Raw genomic sequence first — 23,660 nt, forward strand, 5'->3', positions numbered from 1 at the left:
ATTCTGGACCCATAGCTATTTATTTTGGGGCAATTTGCCAGCGCCAAACAAAGACTACCATCTGAGAATTTCAGTGAGGGTATGGGACTTAATTAACCAGGATAATGACAAAACTGACATGCCTTTATAGAGGTAGCAAGTGATGAGATGAGTCATGAAAGTGAAATCTGCCAACCTCTATATATACTTGTATAGACAGAAATATTTAGACATAACATTTGATCTCATTCTCCTTAGTCTGTGAGAATAACTTCATAACATAAGGGCTACTTCTTAACGCTGGTCCTTCGGCTGACAGGACTGTCTGTAACGAAGGACCTCAACAAGAAGAGTGGCTAGGATCCAGACGTCAAGTTGGTCTGGACTTTGTGGGGCTGCATGATTCCCACGACAGTGGTGGTGCCTGCATCAGACATCTGCTGGGGAAAGAGTCCTGACATGGAACGTCAGCCACAGACAGCCTTCACAGAGCATCTCAACTTGAATCTGGCTCACACGTCAGAATCACGGACCTGGAGATAAACAGGGATGTTGTGCTGGGAACGTAAGTGGTGTGAGAGTTGCAGGTGAAAAGGGGGAGGTAGAAGCTGATGCTAAAGGCCCCTTAGCTCTGCTAGTAAATCCATATGTGGCAACCAGCACAGAGCTGAAGCCTCCACAGCTTTGCTGCAACAACATAACATGACTGCTTCAGACGCCTCATATTTGACAGAACAAACAGAATGGCAAAATGAGAACGAGAAATTATGAACTTAAACAATTTCCATTTGTATAAATACAGAGACATATATATCAGTATATTTTTATACACACACATACATGTGGGTTTCCAGTATCCCTTCCTTTTAAAAATATATTTAAAACCCACACAGATTTAACAAAACTTAACAGTGAGTGCAAAAGAAGTCGGAAGAAGCCTCACGTGGGAGGCTACAAAACTAAAACTACTGGGACTTCCTGAGACAGGGGACATCGTCACTTGTGAACAGTATTAAAACGTCAATTTTATTCAGGAATACAGAATACAATTTTGAAGATTTCCAGTTTACAAAAGTTTAAGACAAGGTTGGGTTTCAACATACAACCTCCTTTAAAGCTCTTATGTAACATCTCCATTTCAAGTTGACAAAACCCCTCAAATCAGAAAAGAAAAAAAATAAAAATAAAGAACAAATGAAGGCCACAGTTCTGTACTGGGATACATTCAGGCAGAATCCAGTACAGTATTGACATTCTTTCTGCAGTCACATATTTTAGTCCACGGGTGCAATATAGCCTTGTGTTAATAAAAAATATTTCAGATCTAGCATGAACTGCAAGAACAGCACTTGTCTTACCATTTTAGTTCCAGGCATTATATGCAAATGATGAGCAACAGTTAAAAACAGTCATTGCCATCTGGTCACCACATTAGAAATACAGCATTAAATTCTTCCTTCATTTATGCAATTTTAAATATTCATTAAAAATTAAACTCAGAATCAGTGTCCCTCTGTCCTTTTCATCGTTAATAGTTTTTCTTATCTACTAAAACCATTTGTCTTTCCTAAGATGTCTAAAAAGTAAAGCGCACAAGATTAACAAGCTGCAGCATTAATTAAAATGAGAGTCATCATCTCTTCCCTCCACCCAGCTTCTAACTCTATCACAAGGGCCCTATTAGCTGTATCAAAGTGAAGTGGTGTAAATAGAACTGATTTGACTTAAAAGGAGAGGAAGAACGAATGCAGAGTTATTTAAAAATCGCAATGCAGTGTGTTGTTGTGTATGTTACTGTAGACAAGAGCTGAGAAAATGATACAAAGGCTCTCTTAAAAGCATTACTCCTTTCCATTAGCACAGCACCAGAGAGGTAAATTGTAATTTGCCTCACAAGGAACTTCAGATTGTTATCAAGCAGATTCACTAATGGCCTAATTTAAAAAACACAGCACTCTGACTTCAGCAGAGGTTACAGACACTCCAAACTCCTGAAATTTATTTATTTCTGTATTTTTAAACAACCCAAATCTTATTTCGAACAGGCCAATCCACATTCCTTCATTTACCTCAAGTATTCATTTCTTCAAATTGTTTTGTCGGAATCAAATATACGAATATCTGCGCCAAGGAGAGCTACTCATTACAGTGGCCACCATTCAATACAGAATTTGTCTCTGGAAGAAAAAACTTGAATCAGTTTTACTTTTGTAAGAATAAGTCTTTGAAATACCAGCCATTTGTTTAAATATTAAGTATGGAGGAAAGGTCCTGGAGGACCAACCTCAAACTAAAAGGTTAAGAGCAACTGCAAACAACAGAATGATCAATTCCAGTTCTGCTGGCTACTGAAAAGAAATCTTACCACATGGTATTTCACGAACATCTAACTACAGCCTTACAAGCTGCAGAATTTTCAAGGAAATATTTAATTTCATCAGCACAGTTGTTGCTACCAGGCTTTTCCAAAGATTCCACTGAATAATGCAGTATAATGCTGTATCAACACTACTTGAAGTGACACTTTATAATCAGCTTCTGTGTGATACTACAGCAATTTCCAAAGAAATCAGCTAGCAAATCTGTTCTACAAACCAGAGGACTGCAGTAAAATGAAACCTCCCCTTAAAGTTTTACCACGCCTTTTTGGAACAAGATACTGAACTTCCGTACTCCTCAAAGTTCAGTGGCCCCCATAAGTAACAACAAAGAGGAAGACAAGTCTTGTTTCTCTTTTTGGATCTCTAGACAATGATACGTAACACCCAGAAATGTAGTTAACAGCCTCCCAAATCAACATTCAGTCAGAAAGGCACAATCTCCTTTTGTAACTTGTGTTCTCAAAAAATTAAAAGATTTCTATACAAAGATAAATACACCCTTAGCTGGAAGGGAAAACGTCACACCATTTAGAATGTATTTTCCTTTTTTTTTCTTCCCCCCCTGCAAAGTCCAAATGGATTATCTTAATGCAAAAGTTACATGAATATATACAACCTGAAAGAGTATCTTTTTTTTTTTTATATATATTTACATATATGACAGCGACTGACACAGAAGGTAGAAGAAGCAGGCTATGCCCACTCTTTTGCTACTTCTTAGCAGTGCAAGGAGATATTTTGCAGATGCCACAGGCAAACAATATTTGGTTTGCAGACACCCCAGTGTCTTGGAATGCACGTGGTGAAATGCAGTCCCCTGCGGAAGGCTTGCCTGAGGGATACGTGCCGGGTGCGTTGCGCTGGGCACAAGGATTTAGTTTCACTAATACAGCCTCAGGCAAATTTAAAATTAAAAAGATGTCTAATTCTAACGGAACTACTGCAAATTCTTCAACAGTATGTTTTAAAGTCCAATATAATGTTTTAAAAACTGCATCAGAAAAAATTTAAGGCGTCACGTAGCTCTCTTACAGAGGCCGAGCAGAACCTTAAGGAAAGGCAAGAGGGACAGCAGGGCCCAGTGCTCAGAGGAGACACCCCTGCACCCACCTTTGCTGCTAACTCAGCTACGTACCTGAGTTTAACCTCCCTGTAAAATAAAGAATAACTGTCTGCTATGTGACAATGACACCAGTCTGCCTATCAAGTTGGACAGAGTCATTAATTAGTGAAGTCCTGCCTTGTGAAGGACAGCATAATTACATTGCATCAGCTCCCAGCAAGAATGAAATCTGACCCAATCTGATACGTGGCTTTACAAGGACCTAGAAGCATCTTCACCAACGCACTTCAAGACAGGCTGCCTAAGCCTGTAACAAAAGGCTGCCATTAATCTGCTTCCAAAGCCAGCCAAGCCCACCAGCATCTGAATTCTCCAGTGCTCCCCACCACCTCATCTCAAGACCGGAATGACCTGTGCTTGTAAATACATCTGGCCCCTGGCTTCTTGCACACCATGGCACTAAACTCCAGAGCTGGAAATGAAAAAAAAATTCAGGTGTATGTGTGGGAACTGAGACTGAACTCCAGTCATTCCCTCAAGCTCAAAAATTCTTGGTTTCTAAGGAGATAACCTTTGGATGAAAGAAGTTACCTCAGAAAGATGAGGAACAAAGCAAAAGGTGTGGACAGTCATCTTCCTTCACTTCCATGAAACAGCAAAGTCTGTTTAATGACACTGTTCACTACATGGAAGAAGGAGTGGGAAATATGTCTGACAGACAAATAATTTTTTCAAGGCCAAGACAAGAGGAAGACACTGCATTGTTTTCGGTGTACTGAGCACAAGCACATCACTGCAGTGGCACTTAAACTCACAGCTTACTTTCCCTCTTGCCACTCTGAATGCCTTCACCTCCGAGATGCTTTCACACAGATGATTCAACACCGCGCAATGAAATGCACTTCACAGGAGACCATTCCAAGAGTTAAGACCAGACACAAATAATTCTGGTTTTTTTCTGCAGAAGCTAGAATTTCAACCAAATGAACACGAATAATGACAAACTCCATAGAAAACCAACGAGAATATCGTAAGTGAAACTTTGACATTTTAGAGTTCTACTGGTGCAGTAGAACTAAACCTATGTGACACACTACTCACACACACATACTATTAAACACCTGTATCCATCTGTGTATGTATACACACCACAGACAGAGTCAGCAAGCCCAACACCTTTCACTACATGACCTGCTGTCAGTTATATTTATTTCACAAATATAACCAAATAGCTATTCACACTAAAGCTTCCCAGGATGGGTGTTTGCCTCAAGTCAGTTTTGGTGTTCAAGATTTAGCTGAAACAGTTAAGGATTTTTATGGTTGAGGTTTTTTTTGTTTTGTTGTTTGGTTGTGTTTGGTTTTTCTTTAAGAAGGAACATAGGGAATAATGTTGCTTTGTCTTGCTTGAAAAGAAGTCTTGCGCTGGTTCGTTGAGAAGCTTTGGTGCCTCTGTACTCAGCCTTGAAGTCTGACAGATAAGCCAACCTTTGTGGTGTTCCTGAGAAAACCCATGCAAATTTTCCCTAGATATTAGCATCTGGGGAAAAAAAAACCACAAACCCAAACTTTTGCTCAGTTAGAGAGTTGTTGCATCCTCACAAGCTTAAACTTTGAAAATTACATTCACAGTGAGAATGTTCCAGGCCATGAAGAGAAGGGTTAAGTAGGATATTTTCTGCAATTTGAGCACTGCCAGTGGGCTAGCATTGGGCACCAGACCTTCAAGCAGAAAGACTGCCTCTCATGTGCTTCGATAACCACCAGTTGGCACCAGGCAGTAAGAAGAAACAGCTCACATGTTGACAGGACGGGAGGCAGTCTGAAAACAAGAGTCCTTCTGGCGTAAGTTTTTGTGTGTAACATCTGTATATATTATGCACATATATACACATTCATATACAGTAAATGGTCCAAGAAATACATCATATCAGTTCTTTGACACAGTGCTGATGTTTCTCTTACTAGTCTGAACCAGAACTTGCTCGTAGAAATATTGTAGAGAGCTGATGTGACTCTAGGTTTAGCTCTCACAGCTGTCTTTGAAGAGCCCAAAATGCTGAATTCAAATATTAACTTAGTGTGGATTAAAACCAAGTCATCATTCAGGCACATCACCCCCTGAAACCTATTAGCCACAGCAGATTAACCATACAGACTTGAAAAAGTAAATGTCTTTCTGCCCATCCCAAATACTGGAGAAGTTACGCTTCTCTTTCAGCAACGTGGTTGACCAGAGAATCGCTTTGATCTGCTGTCCTCTCGAGAAGAGTTCTGTGGCCATCCAGGCTGTCATGGATGTCTCTTGTCCAACTGCCAGCTGTGCCCAGAGGGCTTCCTGCCATGGGGGTGTCTGTGCTCACCAAGCTTCCCGTCCGAGATCGGTAAGGAGGAAGATCTGGCTGATTAGAGGATTCAGATTCAGAACAATAAGGCGGTGGAGGAAGGTCAAACCAAGGTGGTCTGCTGTAAAATACACAACATAGTAACAGGCTACTGAAAACAGTGGCATGGAAGAACGTACGTTGTTTTGCAATTACAAAAAAAACCCAACCAAACAAAAAACCAACAAACAATATTTCTTAGCTTTTCCATGATGACACCTATCAGGACATCTGCCTACATAATTCAGGTCATTCCAAAACATCCATGCCATCACTGAGCACCAGGGTTTCTCGTCAAGATGCAACACAGCTAATTACATTCTGCTGCACACTCTACATTCCGATTTTCATAGCTATGCACTTCCAGCAAACCTCAGTTTATACTCAGAGACAGCTGCAAGAGGTAAGAATTTTTCCTGTAAAATATTTACACAACTCAGGAAAGTGCTTTAAAAGAAATAAGTTAAGCAGTGAATTTGCACCTATAGATAATGATGTGAAGACAAGAAAGCCCTGAGGAAACCTCCATTAAGTGACAGTATGGCTTACGGTCTACAAATAAATATCAAACTGAATTCTCCACGTGACAAATCACAGTCATGATACCACACGCAGAGCAGTTGCTAAGTAGGCACAGACAATATGAGTTCTGGATTCAGGAACATTGGGTTTTGGTTCTGGTAGTAAACAAGTAAAGGGACTGAAGGGTTTAGCAGATTGGTAACAGGTCCTGGGAGCAATTAGCTCTGCAGCTCCTAATGGTTTGTATCAGTGCAGGTGAGAAGTGATTACAATCTAGACAGCTGCTCATTTAGTTGTCCTTACTAATGAAAAGATATCATAATTATGAGTGTCAACATTAAGACAAGGGAGCTGCTGCCAAACACAGCAGACAAGAATGTAAATGATTATACTATCATTCTTAGATCCCAGAGTTCATACTAAAAAATACCAACAAGGTGACAGTGAGCAATTTGAATCATTAAAGTTCAAACCATGCTGTTTTTACATACAGAGGATGTCAGTCTAGGAGTTTTGTTTGGAAAGACTTTACAGACAGAGGTTACAATGAAGGTTAATTATCTACAAATAAAACTAGTGTCATAACTACAAAAACATCATAACCCAAACCACACCCACCCATAAAACTTCAAAAGCACACAAAGCTATTTAAAAATGAGAACAGCGCTTTCCATTTCAGAGTCCTGTTCTTTTCTTTTATTGGTAAAAGGAAAGAAGTGCAGAACAGAGAGATTATAAAATTTCTTTAGGCAAGAACTGAAGACCTGTTACCTTTATACACTTAGCACATATGATCAGGGTAATTTCTTTTTTTCAATAGTATGATCTACAACCTAGCTGTTTGTTGGCAAAACTCCAAATTCATTTTTCATGTCTTGATTCCAAACTGGCACAGGATATCACTACTAGACAAGAGACAAATTTCTTTGCATTCTCCTGCCATCCTCAAAATCTCTACTACCAATGACACGTGCTAAGAGAGTATGACTTAAGTTTGCCTTAAATCTCTTTTATACCAGTAACAGAAAGGGGACCCGAGTACCATGAATTTTTCATATGCAGGAGGAGCACAAATTTGCCCAAATTTAGCCCTATGCGTGTGACAGAATTGCAACGCTGTACTTCTGTCAAAAGCAGTAATAAGGATAAATGAGGAGCAGAAGCACAGATTAACAGACCTGCAACCAGTAGCGTGAAACTTTTGTGAGCACAGAATTCACTCCTGTACATACCTTTGGTCGAGCACAGCCTCCGAATAGGATGGCGGAGAGTCCAGGTCCACTGGCCTGTGGTAGGGCTGGTTGGACACGTACTGGATGCCATTGTTGACATTGTAGGTGACGCTGCAGTGGTGCGGGTGATCGAGGACCACCAGCCGGGACAGCAAGACAGGGTGCTGCAGCCGATGCACCGGCAGGGTCATGAGATTGTTGCGTTTCCGTTGGTGATGCAGGACTAAGGCAAGAAAGGCCACCACGAGTACGAAAATTACAGAGCTACCGATGATAGCGTAGGTAATACTAGGGTAGTAAAGCAGCTGGTTTTCTGAGGCCACGTAATCTTGGCCACTGCCTGCCTCTGCAAGACAAAAAGAAAAAGGAGCCTGAGATTTGTTTCAATGTAAAACCACTCTTAACCTGTGCTGTGTTTTCTGCTAACACGCTGTTTGACAAAAGCAAGTTTTCCTTTTTCCTTTGAATTGTGGAAAATTAGCTTATTACAAACATATGCATGCAAATCAGAGATTGGCTGACTATCCCCCTCAGTCCACCCTCATCCCCAATAAGTGCTAGCAGGCAAATTGCTATGGAGAGACAAATGGCAAAAGAGTAAAAATACACACCATGGTAGGAAGCACATGCACTGTCATGGCAGTACTGCCCCCATCCCTACTTATCAGTCATAACTTTTTGTTTCCAGAGGTGGGACATCCAGTTCTGAGGCACAAGCACAGTCCTTCAGCTGTACCTGGCAAAGTACGTTAGAATCACAGATATAAAAGGCCTGATCTTTAATTTTAACGATAACTTGCAGTGCAGTCAAAGTTTGCATGGAGTTTATAAAAAAAGGCAGCAACTACATCCTGTGCTCCACAGATCTAAGAGTCCAAAATCAGTAGACGAGAAAGTATAGATAGCTGCTTACTAAAGGGCGGTTATTTGGATGTTTGCAACCAGAAGACCTCCTGCTGGAAAAAAATCCAAAACAAGAAAGAGTGTGGGAACAGCAAAAACAGCAATGTAAGCCTGGTAGATATGATACCAGTAAGAGATGTGAAAGTCTAAAAGCAAAGAGTGCAGTGAAAGAAGTGAATGGTAAAAACAAAACCAAACCAAACCCCGGAACCAAACAAAAGATGAAGCTAGGATAGAACAAGATGAGGAAAAGAAAAACATCGGCTGGGCTAAGGCCATGAAAGATCACACAAGTGAGCTTCAATTTGAGACAGAAATGGTGAAGGGAATGGTTGGAAATGGTAACTGAGTGGTAGGCAACAGGAGCAGAAGCACAACCCTAAACAGCAGTATTAGAGGGATGACGAGAAGAGATGAGAAGATCAGACCAGAAGAGGTACTTCAGATAGCATATAGTGTATGTTCTACTTGCAGTAGGCACTGAGGAATTGGCAAAGAGACCAAGAATTGTAAGAGAAGTTACAGTTGGATCTGTTCAGAGTCATGATATAGGAGAAGGAATCCCTGCCCAGACTCTGGGCCCAGAGAAGGAAAAAGGTCATGGAATAATGACTTTGGACAACACCTGAATGTATTTTGAACTGCATGTAAATATTTCGAGAAAATCTTTTGAGAAAACACGATAAAAAACAAAATGCAAAGGAGGAAAGTGGCTCAGAGAAGCAAAGTGGCATAAACACACTGATGTGCCTCTGCCGCACTTGAGGCCGGTGCCAGTACCATAGAACTGTGTGCCCCTGACTCCACTTCAGCCCCCTGTTCACAAGGTGACAGCCTTTGAGTACTGTTTTCTTTTTTGGGCGAGAATTTCTATTTCTATGCAGGCTGTAACTCCTTATAGCTTCAAAAAGAAAAATACTATTCTGACACAAGACATTTATCTACCTCAAGAAAAACGAGAGGCTGAGGAAAAAACAGCACAACAAACCCAATTCATTGACCCCCAAAATCTACACAACTACAAGAGGACTATCCACGCAAATTCTTCATTTCCCACTGCAGAAGGCTGGGACAGTAAATCTTCACATACGATTTTCCTTTCTTTCACCTATCAACTAGGTCATTTTTGGTCACTCAGAATTGCAACTGAGACACTTACAAACTTTGCTATCAACAAAATAATGAAATACATACCAGCTGTGTCCACCATAATAGAATAGCTTTCCTCAAGCACTCACTGTTCTGCATCAACATGCTTTGGGTTTTTGTCTCAATATTTGATTTTGGCAGTTGATTTCCATGATTAAACACCAAACCACATTTTCCAGCATCACTCAAAATAACTTATGCGTTACTTAGGTAAGATAACAACACGAAACGGCTAACCCTTTAAACATCTCAATTTTAAATCATAGATATTTTAGTAAGAAGGGATGAGATGGGAAAGAAGGACTGTACCAGAACTAAGAGAACCTGAATATTGGTCCTGCTACTGAGCACATAAACTACCACTCTTATATTGATCTGTTTTACTGATGATGCCACTACAACCACAGGTCAGAGTTTTGCAGGCCAGCTGCAAGCCACACCATTTTCTTGCTATCTAGTGTCACACCTCAGTGAGGATCCTTACTAAATTTATTTCCCTGGGCAACTGTGCTGGAGGAAAGCGGAAATCATTGTTCCCAGTCAACACTATGTCTCCAGCTCACGCAGCAAAGTGAATACAGTCTGCATGAAGAATGTAAATCAAAGCAAAAAGGAGGAAAGGAATTTACATGCATTAGTAATTTTAATTACAGCTCATCACATATTGCTGTGACTTCTTCAATACACTCCCTAAATTCACCAGCTGAGAAATGAATTCACGTCATACATAACAGACAAAGGCCAGCACAGGGAGTTTAGTGACAAGCAGATAATTTTTATGCAAATATCAACAAGTTTATTGCAAGGACAATCCATGGATGAATACCATCACTACCCATAATTCTTCATTCAAGGAAGGTAAGTATATTATGACATCCCTGTAAAATACCACAAGACTCACTGGTTACTGCACATCGACATAAGACTGAGAACAGGATGCCTTTGCAGACCTGAGGAGACCTAATTAGTTACCATGGGATCATTCTGCAGCAGCACAGTCCCTTCTCTTTAGAATCTCCATCTTATTAAAAGGGAAGAAAAATGGGAGAAGTGAATTATATATCAACTTATTTGCAAAACTTTTTAAGGTTATCCATCTGTTTAGGATAGCATCTGCTAGATCCTTCATTAAAAGCTTCCATAAATCCAAAGAGATTAACCAGATTGCTGAAGAAAAAATATTTTGCCAAAAATCAGATGGAATCTGATGACCAGCTTTAGGACAATCTGAAACAAAACATCTATTTTATCTGGTTTTATGATCCTTCTCATACAAAACCACTCACATATCTTGCAGAGATTTTGGGTAAATTTGCAGGTAACACACTGTTTTGGAGCTTTGGGATTACTGTGGCTAATCAAACATCATTTATTTACCAGGAACACCATTCTTTTTCAGGTTTTTAGATCTGTTGCTTATATTCCCATTGAGTTCACTGTGTGTCTGAGAACAAGAGCAATCTAAGGGCAGGCCTACACTGGGGACTACAGGTCTGTGGAGATCTCTGAACCAGAAGCACAGCCGTGAAGGTGCTGTTTGGGATAGTGCTGTCTGGTGGAGCCTTTGAACTGGGCAACACAGCAATATTGGTTTTGGAATCTGAATTAGCATCTCCACCAGTTCAACTAATTCTAGCCTATGTGTCTCTAACACGGAGCTGCACTGAGGACTACAGATACATCCCATGAAGAGGAAAGAATCTGTTTTATCTGGCAAGCGCTCCTTTTTGTGCCCTAGGCAGTGCTGAGTACTTTGCATGGAGACACTCTCTCTCCCCATGAAGAGAATCCAGCTCCCTAAACACACACAGTTTTTATACCTTTTCATGAACAGGCACAGAGTGCGTTGAATCTCTGAGACAAGTTCTGCCTAGGAAGACTCAGCTACCATCAAAACAAAGTCCTCTTCCCCCACCATAACAACCACCTTCTTGCCTTATAGATGGGTTTTCTGGTCCAAGAAGACCCAATCCTAAGGTTCATTAGCAAAACACGCTCACAAGTGAGGTCCAGTGGTATTTTGCTTCTGCTGTGGTGTAGTTTAAAGCAAGAAAGACCAACCTGCATCTAATCTCCCTTTTCTAGCAAAGTCAGTAAATCCAAACCTGCAAAAGATTAAAAGCAATGTTACCTAAGCTTATCAGTGCTGGGCTCATAGCCATAGAGAGGTCACTTCCCATTCAAGAAAAAGAAAATGAATTGCCCCTAATGGTCTTCCAAAATAATGCTCCAGCAAGAAAAAACTGCTCTACAGTACAGCTAAAACAAAAGTAGCAGAACTATGAGACAGTCTTGCATACAAGAGACTTTTACATCATGTTTTTTCTTCATCTTACTATATATCTGTTCATGTTGACATGCATAACTTCTTGGTAATTCCCTGGTAACTTTTTTTTTTTGGTTGAGTCAGGTGAGTATACAGAGGTGCGGAAGGGAATGTCGGGTACCTAGCTGAGACTGCTCGATGAACCTCTATCCATTTTGTGCACAGAAGGTGAGATATAAGAACACCTGAAAAATCTTAGCTGGACATGGATGACTACTTTAGAAAGAAAAAACTACGACTCTTTAGTTCTGCCCCAGTAACTTTCGGCAAATGCTTACACATCACAGAAGCCATTGAACTGAATTTCTTGATAATTCAGCTACCCGTTCCCAGAAGAAGCAGGTATTATCTAGGCAGGTTGAAAAAGTTCTCTCTGCTCTGCTATTAAATGCAAATTCACAAAAAAAGGTGATTGGGAAGCTAATTTAGCTTAAATTCATAGAGTATTTATTTTTTTTGGTGCTTCCCCTGAAGCAGATCTATGTTTTCTAACCATGCCACATATAAACAGTTTATCAATGCCACTTATGCCTATTAAACCTTATTATCTGGGAAACGCTGAATTGGCAGATTAGAGATTTTTGAAGTGTAAAAATCTTTGTGAATAACGTAGGAAAAGACTGACAAAGGAGATACAAGGGGTTGTGCTCAGAGGGCTGTCTTATCGACTGTGAACAAATTTGCTGTCTCAAAGTTTTTAAAGAGATCTGGGAGCAAGCGCAGCAAGTCTGCTAGACACAGGGACGAGGGGCTATTATTTCATCTTTCACAATCCTCTGCTCAAGCCTGGCTTTTCACAGTTCATCAGAGAAAAAGCTTTTGAAATACATAATCTGAGCAGACATCTGTAGCCTTAATGAGCACGAGTCACGGTCCATCTCCAACAAAGACGTTACTGTAACAACGCATTTAAATTCCAACTGGAGCAGAGCTGCCTCTTGGAAGGTGAAAGACTACAAAAAAAGTCAAATACAGACAGGCAGAGCCTCTGCACGTTATTTACCTTTTGCGCTAGGAGTTCCGAGGGCATTCAGCTAAGTCTCCAAAAGCTCTTAAATTTCTCATCCTTGATGATATTATGTCCCAGTAAAACAAGTCTTATGTAGATTTTGTGCACTGGACTTTGAGAATATTCTTTGTTCTAGTGATGTCCGTTCTAACCCAGTTCTCTTTTATTCCCACTGCCCTTCTCCAAGCTGCAAACAAGACCTAGCCCAGACAACACAGCACCTTGTCTTCATGGAGCTTCATTTTCAGTTACCATTTGTTCCCCTCCCCAAGCAGCTTCCTACTTCCCTTAACACACTCAAGACAAGGATTTGTTTTCAACTACATTCAAAGCTTGTTTCTGCCCTGCTCTGGCTTTCTGTTTCAGGCATAGAAGAGAGATTTGTTAACAGACCCTATCTATGGGAACTGGCCAAAATAACAGAATATAATTACATCTTCGCTTACCAGGTACTTGGTAAACGGGTAGGATTTCTGGGCAAGTAGCAGGATGAAACCCCAAGCTCCTTCCAGGTATATCTACAACAGCAACGGCTTCACATCCAGAGAACGCTGATCTGCACAGATGTCCCAGCTTGAAATGGCATTAGGTTATACTGTGTTGCACCCTGTGCTAATCACAAGCGTCCCTAACAACCACGAACCAGAACCACAGCAGCCAGTACAACCCTCAAACGAAGATGTTGGAGCAGAGTGTGGCCCAGCTCCTGAAGTTGCCCATCAGGCCATTTCTCCACCTCTGCCTGGCTCCCTGCCCTGCTATTGTCTCCTGAAAACTAGATAAGGATGTCCTAGGGCTCTCAGGGCATTCACCCAAGGTCTTCTGTACTGACAAGAACTACGTTTTCCTCAAAAGCATAAGTGTTTCAAATATTAATCAGAAGTCCAAATATCACTGGGTGCTCTGTCTTTGCCTATTTGTTCAGACGATTGCAAAGACATTCATGACCTTGCCTGCCCAGAGTAGGACATCTCAGTAGGTAGAACTTATTATCTGTCCACCCATACACATAATTTTTTTAATCATTATTGGTATTAGTGTAGCACCTTGGAGCTCCAGTAATGAAATAGGATTTCTCCATATAATGTACTGCACAGGCTCTGAGCAAGACGATGGCCATTGTTCCAAACAATGTAAAGCTAAGCATAAGACTTGGAACTATATACAGTTATAAGTCTATACAACTAGCCAGGAAGACACAGATAAACCTCAAGACAATATTAGCCAGCAGAATTAGCAGCAGCCTCAGCACATCTCGTTCAGTGCATCAGAATGACTGTGGTACCGGTGCCTTCCTCCTCAGACTTAAACCCCTCATCCTGACCACACCGTACAAAAGCAGCGCTTTCAAGTCTTTGCAGCTGCTGAAAGAGCAGCTGAGTCATCAGACTGAAGATCAAGAGCCTCACCTCTCTCATACCCTCCTTTTTATTTTCTGCAGGGTAGCATAATTATTCCATGCACTTCACACATTGCCATTTAAATGTTAGGAAAAAAAAAAAAAAAAAAAGGAAAAAAGGAAAGCAGCAAATTGAGCAAATAAGTAGAGAACTAAGAAATACTTCGCAGTAGCTATGGCAACTAAAGTTCTAAAATTAACTTGGCAGCAATGTAAAAACCTGCAAAGCCAAAATTCTCCATCAAGCACGGAAACAAAAGGTCCAGGCTTGGCAGCTGGATGGTGGCCAAGGAGGAAATTAAAGTGTTACTCAAATCCAATTCAGGATCACTCCGACATTGATCTGAGCAGCACTTCCTGGACACGTGACAGCCCAAAAGGCTAGTGGTGTAATTTGATTAATTCACAGTCAGTACAGAAACTATGCCCAAAAGCAGGGGCAGAACATAAAAAGGATGAACTTTCTCCTAATAAAGCCCTCTTCTCTAAACACAGGGGTTCCGTTACTTTGTTTGTCTCCTCTTTCTCCTCTCAAAATGCAGGGTCACCATCAAGGAGACTGCCAAGAAGTTAGTTAGTACACACTTCTCATAACATTTTATGACAGGAAGATGCCACTCAGCAAGAGCTGGGTGCACTGGAAGCTCTAGGGGCTTCCCCTGCTATCATCCTCCTCCCAGGCACTAAATTAAACCTGTTCTGCAGAATGAAAACCTCAAATAGCAGCACTGCTAAAAGGCTCTTTGGTGGACCAAACTTATAAAATAATGCAAGAATGTGCTTCAAAGAAATAAAAAACTCTATTGTCTTCAGTGCAAGCACTGTGCCTAAGTTGGAGATAATGAGATATTCTAGTCTTGTTCAAGTCACAACCAATATCCCCCAACTTCAGGAAAAGTCCAGATCTTAGGTCTCTGATTGCTGTGTACAATTAATGAGAAGTACCGTACAGTCTTGAAAGTTAAAACTAAAGAATGTTTTAACAGAACTGTGAAATTCAACCAGCAAGACCCAAGCGGACTCACAGTTAGTCTCCAACATCAGCTTTATCTTCACTTCTCTAACTAATGGCATAACGAGTACATTTCCTACCAAACACTCTTGGGAACACTGGCAAATTTATGTGGAAGTGCACCATCCTGTCTTCTGCAAAGGTTAATTGGAATAACAGAGCTCTGAGGTAGGTAAGAGCCTAGACGTTGTATCAGCTCCCTGCCAGTGCAGAAGCATGCTCTACCTTGATTAATTTTGAAAGGTCTTAAGCAGTTTTGAGTCAAAAGTATGAATTGGCCTTTCCTATTCCAGTCTGACTCTGAGAGTTTAGAATCCAAGTTTCCATGACATGGTCTGCTAACATTCCTCAGAATAATCTGAACATCTAGGAGGAAAAAAAACCAAACCAAACAATAACTCAAGAATAAACTAATTAAAATGAAAATCAGTGGATTAAATGCTTGTGTTTTTACCATCTACCAACCCCGAAACTAAATTACACCACATAACAAAACTGTTACCAATTTATCTTGGGTGATCTATATGCCTGCAAAAACATGTGTTATTTCAATAGACTGTCTGGAAAAAGCTGAACGTGGGATGCTGTACAGGACAGACAGACGAATTGCATTTTTACAGCATTTATTGTGGAGGCTGGGAAGAAGAGATACCTACTGTTCAGCTAGAACGTGCACATTAACTTTTTCCTAGATGTCACATTAGTGGTACGGACAGCTGCTGCATAAGAAGGATAATAAGGCTTGAAGAGACACAGTGCAGGATTTAGGGAGCCTGCAGAGTCAGCTATATGTGGCAAGAAATACTGCTTAAGCGTGATTTAGATATACTGTAAAGTAGGTTTTTAATCAGCTTTTAAATTTAGCCTAATCATTCAAGGACTGTATTTTAACGGCTCTGCTTTTTGAAAAAGTGTTATTACAAAGTGCATGCTCTGTCTTACATATTGCTATTATCAGTCTGTTGTTTTTTTTTTTTTCTGGAATTGTGAAGAAGAGGAGACGTTGTCAGATACGCAGTCCACGTAACTTCACTTGTTCAAGATAGTGTCCTAATGATTTAGAAACCATTCGACCCGGATCGGGACCAGATTACGCAGTCTCTCTCTCACTCCCACCACCCTCCAAGAGAATAGGGAGAGATGATATAAGAAAAACAGCTCGAGGTTTGAGATAAGGACAGGGAGAAAATCCTTAAAGTTACTGTTACAGGCAAAACAGACTCGACTCGGGGAAAGCTATTCAGTTATTACTACAAACAGCAGGATAATGTGACAGAGAACAAGATACCCTCCCCCGACACCTCCCTCTTCCCGAGCTTAACATTATCTCTACTACCTTCCCCCCTCGAGCAGCACAGGGTGGGAAGAGGGAATGGGGGTCGCGGTCAGTTTATCAAGCGTTGTTTTACGCCACTGCTTCATGGTCAGGGGAAGAACTCCTCACATTCCTGCCCTGCTCCTTTGTGGGGTCCCACCCATACACCACAGTCCTTCCTGAAACTGCTCCGGCGTGGGTCATCTCTTCCACGGGGTGCAGTCTCTCCAGAACGGCTGTCCCAGCGGGCCCTCCACGGGCCACAGCCTCCTTCAGGCATCCACCTCCCCCAGTACGGAGTCCTTCACGGGCTCCAAGTGGATCTCTGCTCCTCTGTGGACCTCCATGGGCTGCAGGGGGACAACCTGCTCCACCATGGTCGTCACCACAGGCTGCAGGGGAATCTTGGCCAGGAGCCGTATTACTCCTCCCCCTCCTTCTGAACTGACCTTGGTGTCTGCAGCCGTTCCACTCACAAGAAAAGTTCTTCACAACAGGTTGGCAGATGCCTCTCAGGATCTTTTTACATCTCATTCACATCTCATTTCCTCTCCACTTCCTGCAGCTGGACCGGGCCGAGTTGGGCCCAGTCGGCCGCCCGGCGGGAGGCCAGAGGGTGAGGCCTGCAAGGCCCACAAGGCTCGCGCCTCCCTCTCTGCCCCTGCTCAGCTGTTTCACATCTTCTCTTCTCTCTTTTTTTTTCCTGTTTCCCCCCTTCTTAAATACGTTATCGCAGAGGCGTTATCACGGAACATTCTGCTACCAATTGGCTCGGCCTCGGCCAGCAGCGAGTCCACCCTAGGCCCGGACGAGTCCACTGAACAAAGGGGAGCAACTTCTAGCAGTTTCCTACAGAAGCTGCCACCTTAGGCCCCCCCTCGCTAAACAAAACCACAACAGAACCAAAAGAGACGAGACGAAAGCAAGATCACAACAATCAAGTGGATTTGGGTAGATGCACGGTTCAAACCAAGATGGAGCTCAGTGCTCCATCTGCGTGAGCTTACCCCATGAGACCTTTGCTTTCTAAAGCCATCCTGACTTTGCATCACAATTGTTTGACGTACAAACAATTGTTTCCTTCCAGATACAAGCTCTGTAAACTCAGTGTAAACAGCAGGAAAGTCTTGCCAAACAGTGGCCTCAGTAGCTTCACTGTGTTCAGGTTACACCTTCAGGAAGGTCTTTACAAACATCATGCTTGGTTGTAATCAAACTCTAAACCTTTCCTTTAGTATTATAAAAAAAAAAAAAAAGCATAAAACACAGCAGTGAAGATGGCAATAATCGGTTGTGAAAGCAGCTGCTGCATGGCCCTGTTTGGCCTTCCTGGTCACAAGACAGACCATCTAATGCCAGAGAAAGATGGGGAGGAAGAAAAGAATAAAAAGATAAGTGAGCAAAGGGAAAAAAAAAAAAAAGGCAAGTGAAGCAAGGAGGAAAAAAAGGAAAAAAGCTGCATTTAAAAGCTAGGGTACACAAATGGGACACCAATGGGCATCTGGAAGGCACTGACACCAGGAAGATGATAAACTTGTGCTTTTCATACTCTGCTAAAAATCTCACTCGAGCAGAAAATACAACATTGAAAATAGGGAGTGGGAGGGAACCGTTCAAAGGCTGTGGCTGCCAGTAGTTCATCACTGGGCTCTGCTCTGAATCTGATGCTACTCAGTAACTACCTGAGTGACAAAGCAGAGAGAATATGCTTATTCAGCTTGCTGTTAGGCAACACAAACACGCTGCTAGAAACAATTAAAATTCAGAATGATCAAAAAATCAGCAGAGATGGTCAGGATCACATGCAGTCAAGGTGTCAGTAGAGAACAGGGTGTTAACTGGCAGTGAAAAAATGCAACCCCAACAGCACCCAGCTGGAGTATTTATACAGCTCAGGACATCACACTTAAAAAAAAAAAAGAACCAACCAACCAACCAAAAAAAAACACAAAACAAAACCAAAAACAAAAACCCAAAGATTAATCTGAATTTGTTGGAGAACAACATGAATTATCAGATGCCCATAAGATACTAAGTACCAGAAAGGCTGTAAGAATCAGGGTTGTTTAGGCTGAAGAAAACATTGCAAGGAAACTTTTAATATTTTTAAATACAGAAGTTTGAAGTGAAAGAGAATCAAAGCAATGCTCCAGTTAACAATATAAACCCAGTGCCTTCAAAAGCTGCAGGGAAAGATCCCAAATGACTAACCTGGGAGATCACAGCTTTATTTCATACATCTAACTGATACCTTTGTCTGTGAACAAATGGTAGTAGCACCACGTGCCTCCATACCTTTAGATTTCCAGTTACCTTGACCGCTCTGATGCTTTTATTATAGGGATTATCATCCCTTTATGTCCTCAGGAGAGTTTCCAAGTTTTTCTGCAGAATATTAAAAAAAATCCTACTAATTTTAAGTGACTACAAGCCAGGTTGAATCTGAACCACTTACCCTCAAAGGCAAAGCACCACAACAACTTACTACCAGCTTCCTAAGCCATGTGTGTAGCTCTGGTGTCAGATGCAGCTTGCTAAGTGGCAAGAATAATGAAGCACTGGAATAGATCGCCTCGAGCTAACAATGGTCTAGGTGCCTCTTTGGAGGTACCCTGAGACCTCTAATACTTGTGAATGTATATGCTAGCCTATAGTCCAAAAGAACCCCCAAACCTCTACCTGCCAATCAAATAACCCAAAACAGCCCATAAACCCCAAATTTAGGTTATTTCTACAAGTAAGCTAACAAACCTGCATTAGTTTCACGAAGCCTGTCTTAAGATAAACAGAAAAAAGACCGAAAGCGTCCTCTAACAATCAAAATGGATCTCCTCTTTTAAAGAATTTTATCTCACTTGTTTCATGATCCTATCCTACTGCCAAGTTCAGTAGAAGTTCATACTTCATTGATAAATCTATAAATTCTACAAGCCTTAGAAGCTAACCATGCATTCATAAACGAAGAAGGAGCTCATCTCCTCCTTAAATGTGTAGAGGAAGCTTGGATAGCTTTCCTCTGTGGATGGACTCAACATAACATTTCAGATAGTAAATCACAGTATTATAGTACCTGGGACTTCATCCAGAACCGTAATTCCTCTTTTTGAAATATGCATTATAAAAATTTTGGTCTCACTTCAGCAAGTTTTCATATAAATAAATTAAGCAAAAAATATATTTAATTACAGAATGAATAAAATTGCTGCAGTTGATGAAAGGTTGTTTATTTAGCACTGACAAACACAGCCTAATGAATGTGAGAGTGCCAGATTGTATTCTCATTGAAGATATAGTCCTGCTTTTTGTTTCCACAGAGATTGTGAAAACATTTATTTTCCGTTTGACTCTGGCTGACTGACTGAACTAGTCATACTGAATTGTGCAATTCTTGACATGAAAAGCATGTGTACAAGGCAAGAAAGAAAAATGTATTTTAAAATTTGTATTCAGAGGCAAGAATTATAATTATTAATCACTATGTCAAGACAATTACTGTATGCAAGGACAAATGAAGAGATTTTTGATAGCATACTTATAGTGCACATTCTGCACGGAAAGGCTGGAGGCAAATAATAATGATTAGTACAGCTAAGCACAGTTTAAAAGGCACTGAATTAGCTAATGCGTCACATGAAAATGAACCTTTATTGGCAGAATCTTGGTCTAATGCATAGCAATGGTAAAGAAGGTTAATAGAAAACTGGCTTATCATAAGCAAAGGATATTAAACATATTGTTGCATGATTCTACAAAACCCCAATGAAACCACATTTGAACGCTGGCATCCCATTTCGGCCAGCTTATTTGAAGACAGACAGAATTAGGTTGGTGAGAGTACAGCATGAGAAACAAAGATGATGAACGGGGAAAGAGGGCTTAAATATCAAGAGAGAAAAAAGTAGGATTTATTTAGTCTTGAGAAAAGATGATTAAGAGGAGAAAGAGGAGAAATGATTGAAGTATTTATAATAGCCATGGGTTTTCAAAATTAAGCTCAGTGACTCATTTTTGCATTGTTGGACAGACCAGAACTAAAGGCGACAAAGGTAAAAGGGAATAGACGCAGGACAAATTTAATGATACACTTCACAGAAAGAAGAGAAAATAGGTGACATGATGTTTTGTGACTATATTTAAACAAAAGGCGGTTGACCGTATAGAATACGTGCTGGAGAATAACCACACCATGTGGAAAAAGCTTCTAGGGATCATCTATTGTAATAGCTGAGACATGTTTCCATATACACACACATAAGAGTATCTGCAGCAATTTAAAAAAAAAAAATCATTCTTAAAACAAAAAAAAGATTAAGAGTTTAAAAGAGTTTTCAAACAGGAAGAAACAAAATAATTTGTACTATACTATATACTCCTCTATAGTACAGATGCAAATAACTAACTATACTATTTCTTTTGTAGTACTGTTCCTTCAAGTATTTATAGACAAATCACAGAAATATCACAGTAATCCAACAAGACTGGTAAACATATTCCTTACCTAAGAAGCAAGGCTTAAATTAATGAAATGATTGACCTAAAATTGCAGAGCTAAAAATTGTCAGCCAGGATCAGAAATGGGAGTTCTCTGCTTCCATCAGCCATAGCCTGCTCTCCACACACACACTCTTTAATGGATTATTTACTTTTTCCTTTTAGCTTTATTGCTTTATTCTTAAGGTGCACTTAATTATCCTTGAGCAACTCAGTACCATCCTGCCCAGCACTCTGTGGTGTTTTAACAAGCCATCTATGGTGTCCACACATTGAAGGCTGAGATTGATCGATGCCTATATATCAGCTTAAGAAGTTGACTAAACACAAATTAGGAAAGAAAATTTTAAAGAGCACAAAATCACACTGGATTCTAGACTAAGTGGAAAATATCAAATATCTAGAAAATATTGAATAAAAAAAACAATCACACACACACACTTACTCCTCATGACTCCTTCCTCCCTTTACAAACCCTTTTCCCTTTATTTTTCAGCTAATTTCTGTTTCTCTAGATAAGGACCCCATAAAAAAGATCTCCAGAAGCTAAGGGTCTGACTCTGTGATCTTAACATCACTGTGTACAGCAGTCACTCTTGTTTTGTGCTACTGGAGATCAGGATGGTTCCTCCACCTCATACCCACCTGTGCAACTCTACATCTTTCTCTTTGAACTTTTTAAATACACAAACAATAAAAGGTGCAATGTGCTTTCATCAAGCTTTTCAGAGAAGTTTCAAGAGCTGGGAAAATAGCCATAAATAATGGCTACCTACAACTCAAAGAAACAGATGACCTGGGAGACCTCTACATAGGAAAAATAGATCCTAAAAGGTCATTGTCATATTCCGGGGTGTAACTACCCTGCCTCAGGAGTTTCACAGCAGTTTTGGAAGGATTAAAACAAAGAACAGCCTCCATAACTAAGCCAGCTAAAAGTTTAATTAAATACAATTGCTTGCTGTGCTTCCCTTCCCCAAACAGGCTCATGCATATTCATCACTGTAATTACAGCAGTAAAAAACTCCACAACTAATTATGCCATGCTTCTCATCTTCTATACGCCTGGAATTTTTTACATAATTACTACTGAAATTAATTGCAAGTTAGTTAATTTTGCACTTTGTCCTTTCAAGCTTAATTGAAAATTAAAATTTTTCAAACCAAGTCATTCCTGTAAGCGTGGTGCTTTTACCTCAGATGGTGCCATACACCAAAATGTTATTTTAATTGCTTTCAGTAATGTAGCGTAGAGTACTAGTAATGTTGCATAGAGGAGCACTGTAAATTTTATCCTTTCAAATAAGAGAGTGTTGCCCTAATACATATTTACTATATGCTAGCTAGTTGAACACTCTTCAAAGACTACTCAAGCTGCCCGCTGCCACTTGGCATCCCGTGCAGCAGATTAGCACGTCATGCCCCGAGACACAGGCTGCTCCATCAGTGCCACAGTCAGCTAAGATCAAGCTCAAACCTGGAATTTTCTTTGACAGTCATTCAAACATTGTGCCTAATATTTCAAGGGTGACTAATGATTTTGGATGTCCAGTTCTGCAATGAATTTTGGAAAAAGTAACAAACATTTCTTCCCTTGAGAGGTGGGGAAAGAGGAAGAATCAAATAGAAAAGCCAAATTTTGATTGGCCTAGAAAAGAACTGCCTGAAAAATTTTACTTAGCCTAGAAAAATAATTGCCTAGGAATACATGCTGCATGTGGCAAACTAAAATCAACAGGTCAAAGTCTTTCAAAGCTTAACACAAGCATTTAACAGGCTCTCCTAATTTGCCAGCGTAGTCCACTTCAAGTGTACACATGTGTTTTATAGATTTGGGATATGCCTTTTATGAAGGACACTGTACAATGTAAAACCTTGCTGTCTACTAAAAGCCATCTAAATTCCATGCTGTGCCAGTAGATGCAAGACGCAGAAGCCCCAGCAATTTCCAGAATACAACTGGTACTTGAACAGAACCAGTAACATGTCTCGGCAAACCAAAGGACATTTCAAAGGCCCACACCACATTGCCCTGTGTAAACTGATCAACTATTAAGGTAATTTTTATTTAAACCCATGTCCTTAGTACCTTATAGTAATGGTGATATTAGCTTTTTGGCCCATTAAAATAATTCATTATTTTTTAAAACAAAACAACAACAAAGTCAACTCATCTGTATTTCAAACACCTTTTCTAGCTTAACTCCGAAGCTTCGATCTTGCTGAGTTTAATCAAATCTAAGTTTTTTCATCTGCCAAGAAATCTTGCAAATAGATTTTCAGAAGGAGAAGAGAAGTTTGCAAACAGAACACTTGGTTTCATACTCCTCCACAGTCTATATAATCCATGTACCTAACTCAATGGGTAAATTTTCTCTTACAATCTTTCAAAGCTTAACGACAAGAACCAGAGAGAGTGAGTTGTAACAACACAAAGTGGACAGCTTATAGGCTGACTCCCTTCAGAAAGCAAGTTCTTCTCAAAAGTGCGGCTT

The 23,660-nt window shown here is 40.5% G+C and overlaps 1 protein-coding gene across 1 annotated transcript in view; it reads right to left on the minus strand.

The window, feature by feature from the left end:
* Window positions 1-854: 854 nt before the first annotated feature.
* Window positions 855-23,660, minus strand: part of LDLRAD3 (low density lipoprotein receptor class A domain containing 3) — a 119,052-nt gene continuing 96,246 nt past the window's right edge. Inside the window, exons 5-6 of the mRNA XM_086748136.1 lie at window positions 7,562-7,907; window positions 855-5,889 (exon numbers count right to left, since the gene is read on the minus strand). Of these exons, the coding sequence (XP_086604262.1) occupies window positions 5,628-5,889; window positions 7,562-7,907 (608 nt within the window). The 3' untranslated portion in view covers window positions 855-5,627. The remainder of the gene's footprint in view (window positions 5,890-7,561; window positions 7,908-23,660) is intronic.

The sequence above is a fragment of the Chlamydotis macqueenii genome, chromosome 5 (assembly GCF_036417535.1).
Source record: "Chlamydotis macqueenii isolate bChlMac1 chromosome 5, bChlMac1.mat, whole genome shotgun sequence".
NCBI lineage: Eukaryota > Metazoa > Chordata > Aves > Otidiformes > Otididae > Chlamydotis > Chlamydotis macqueenii.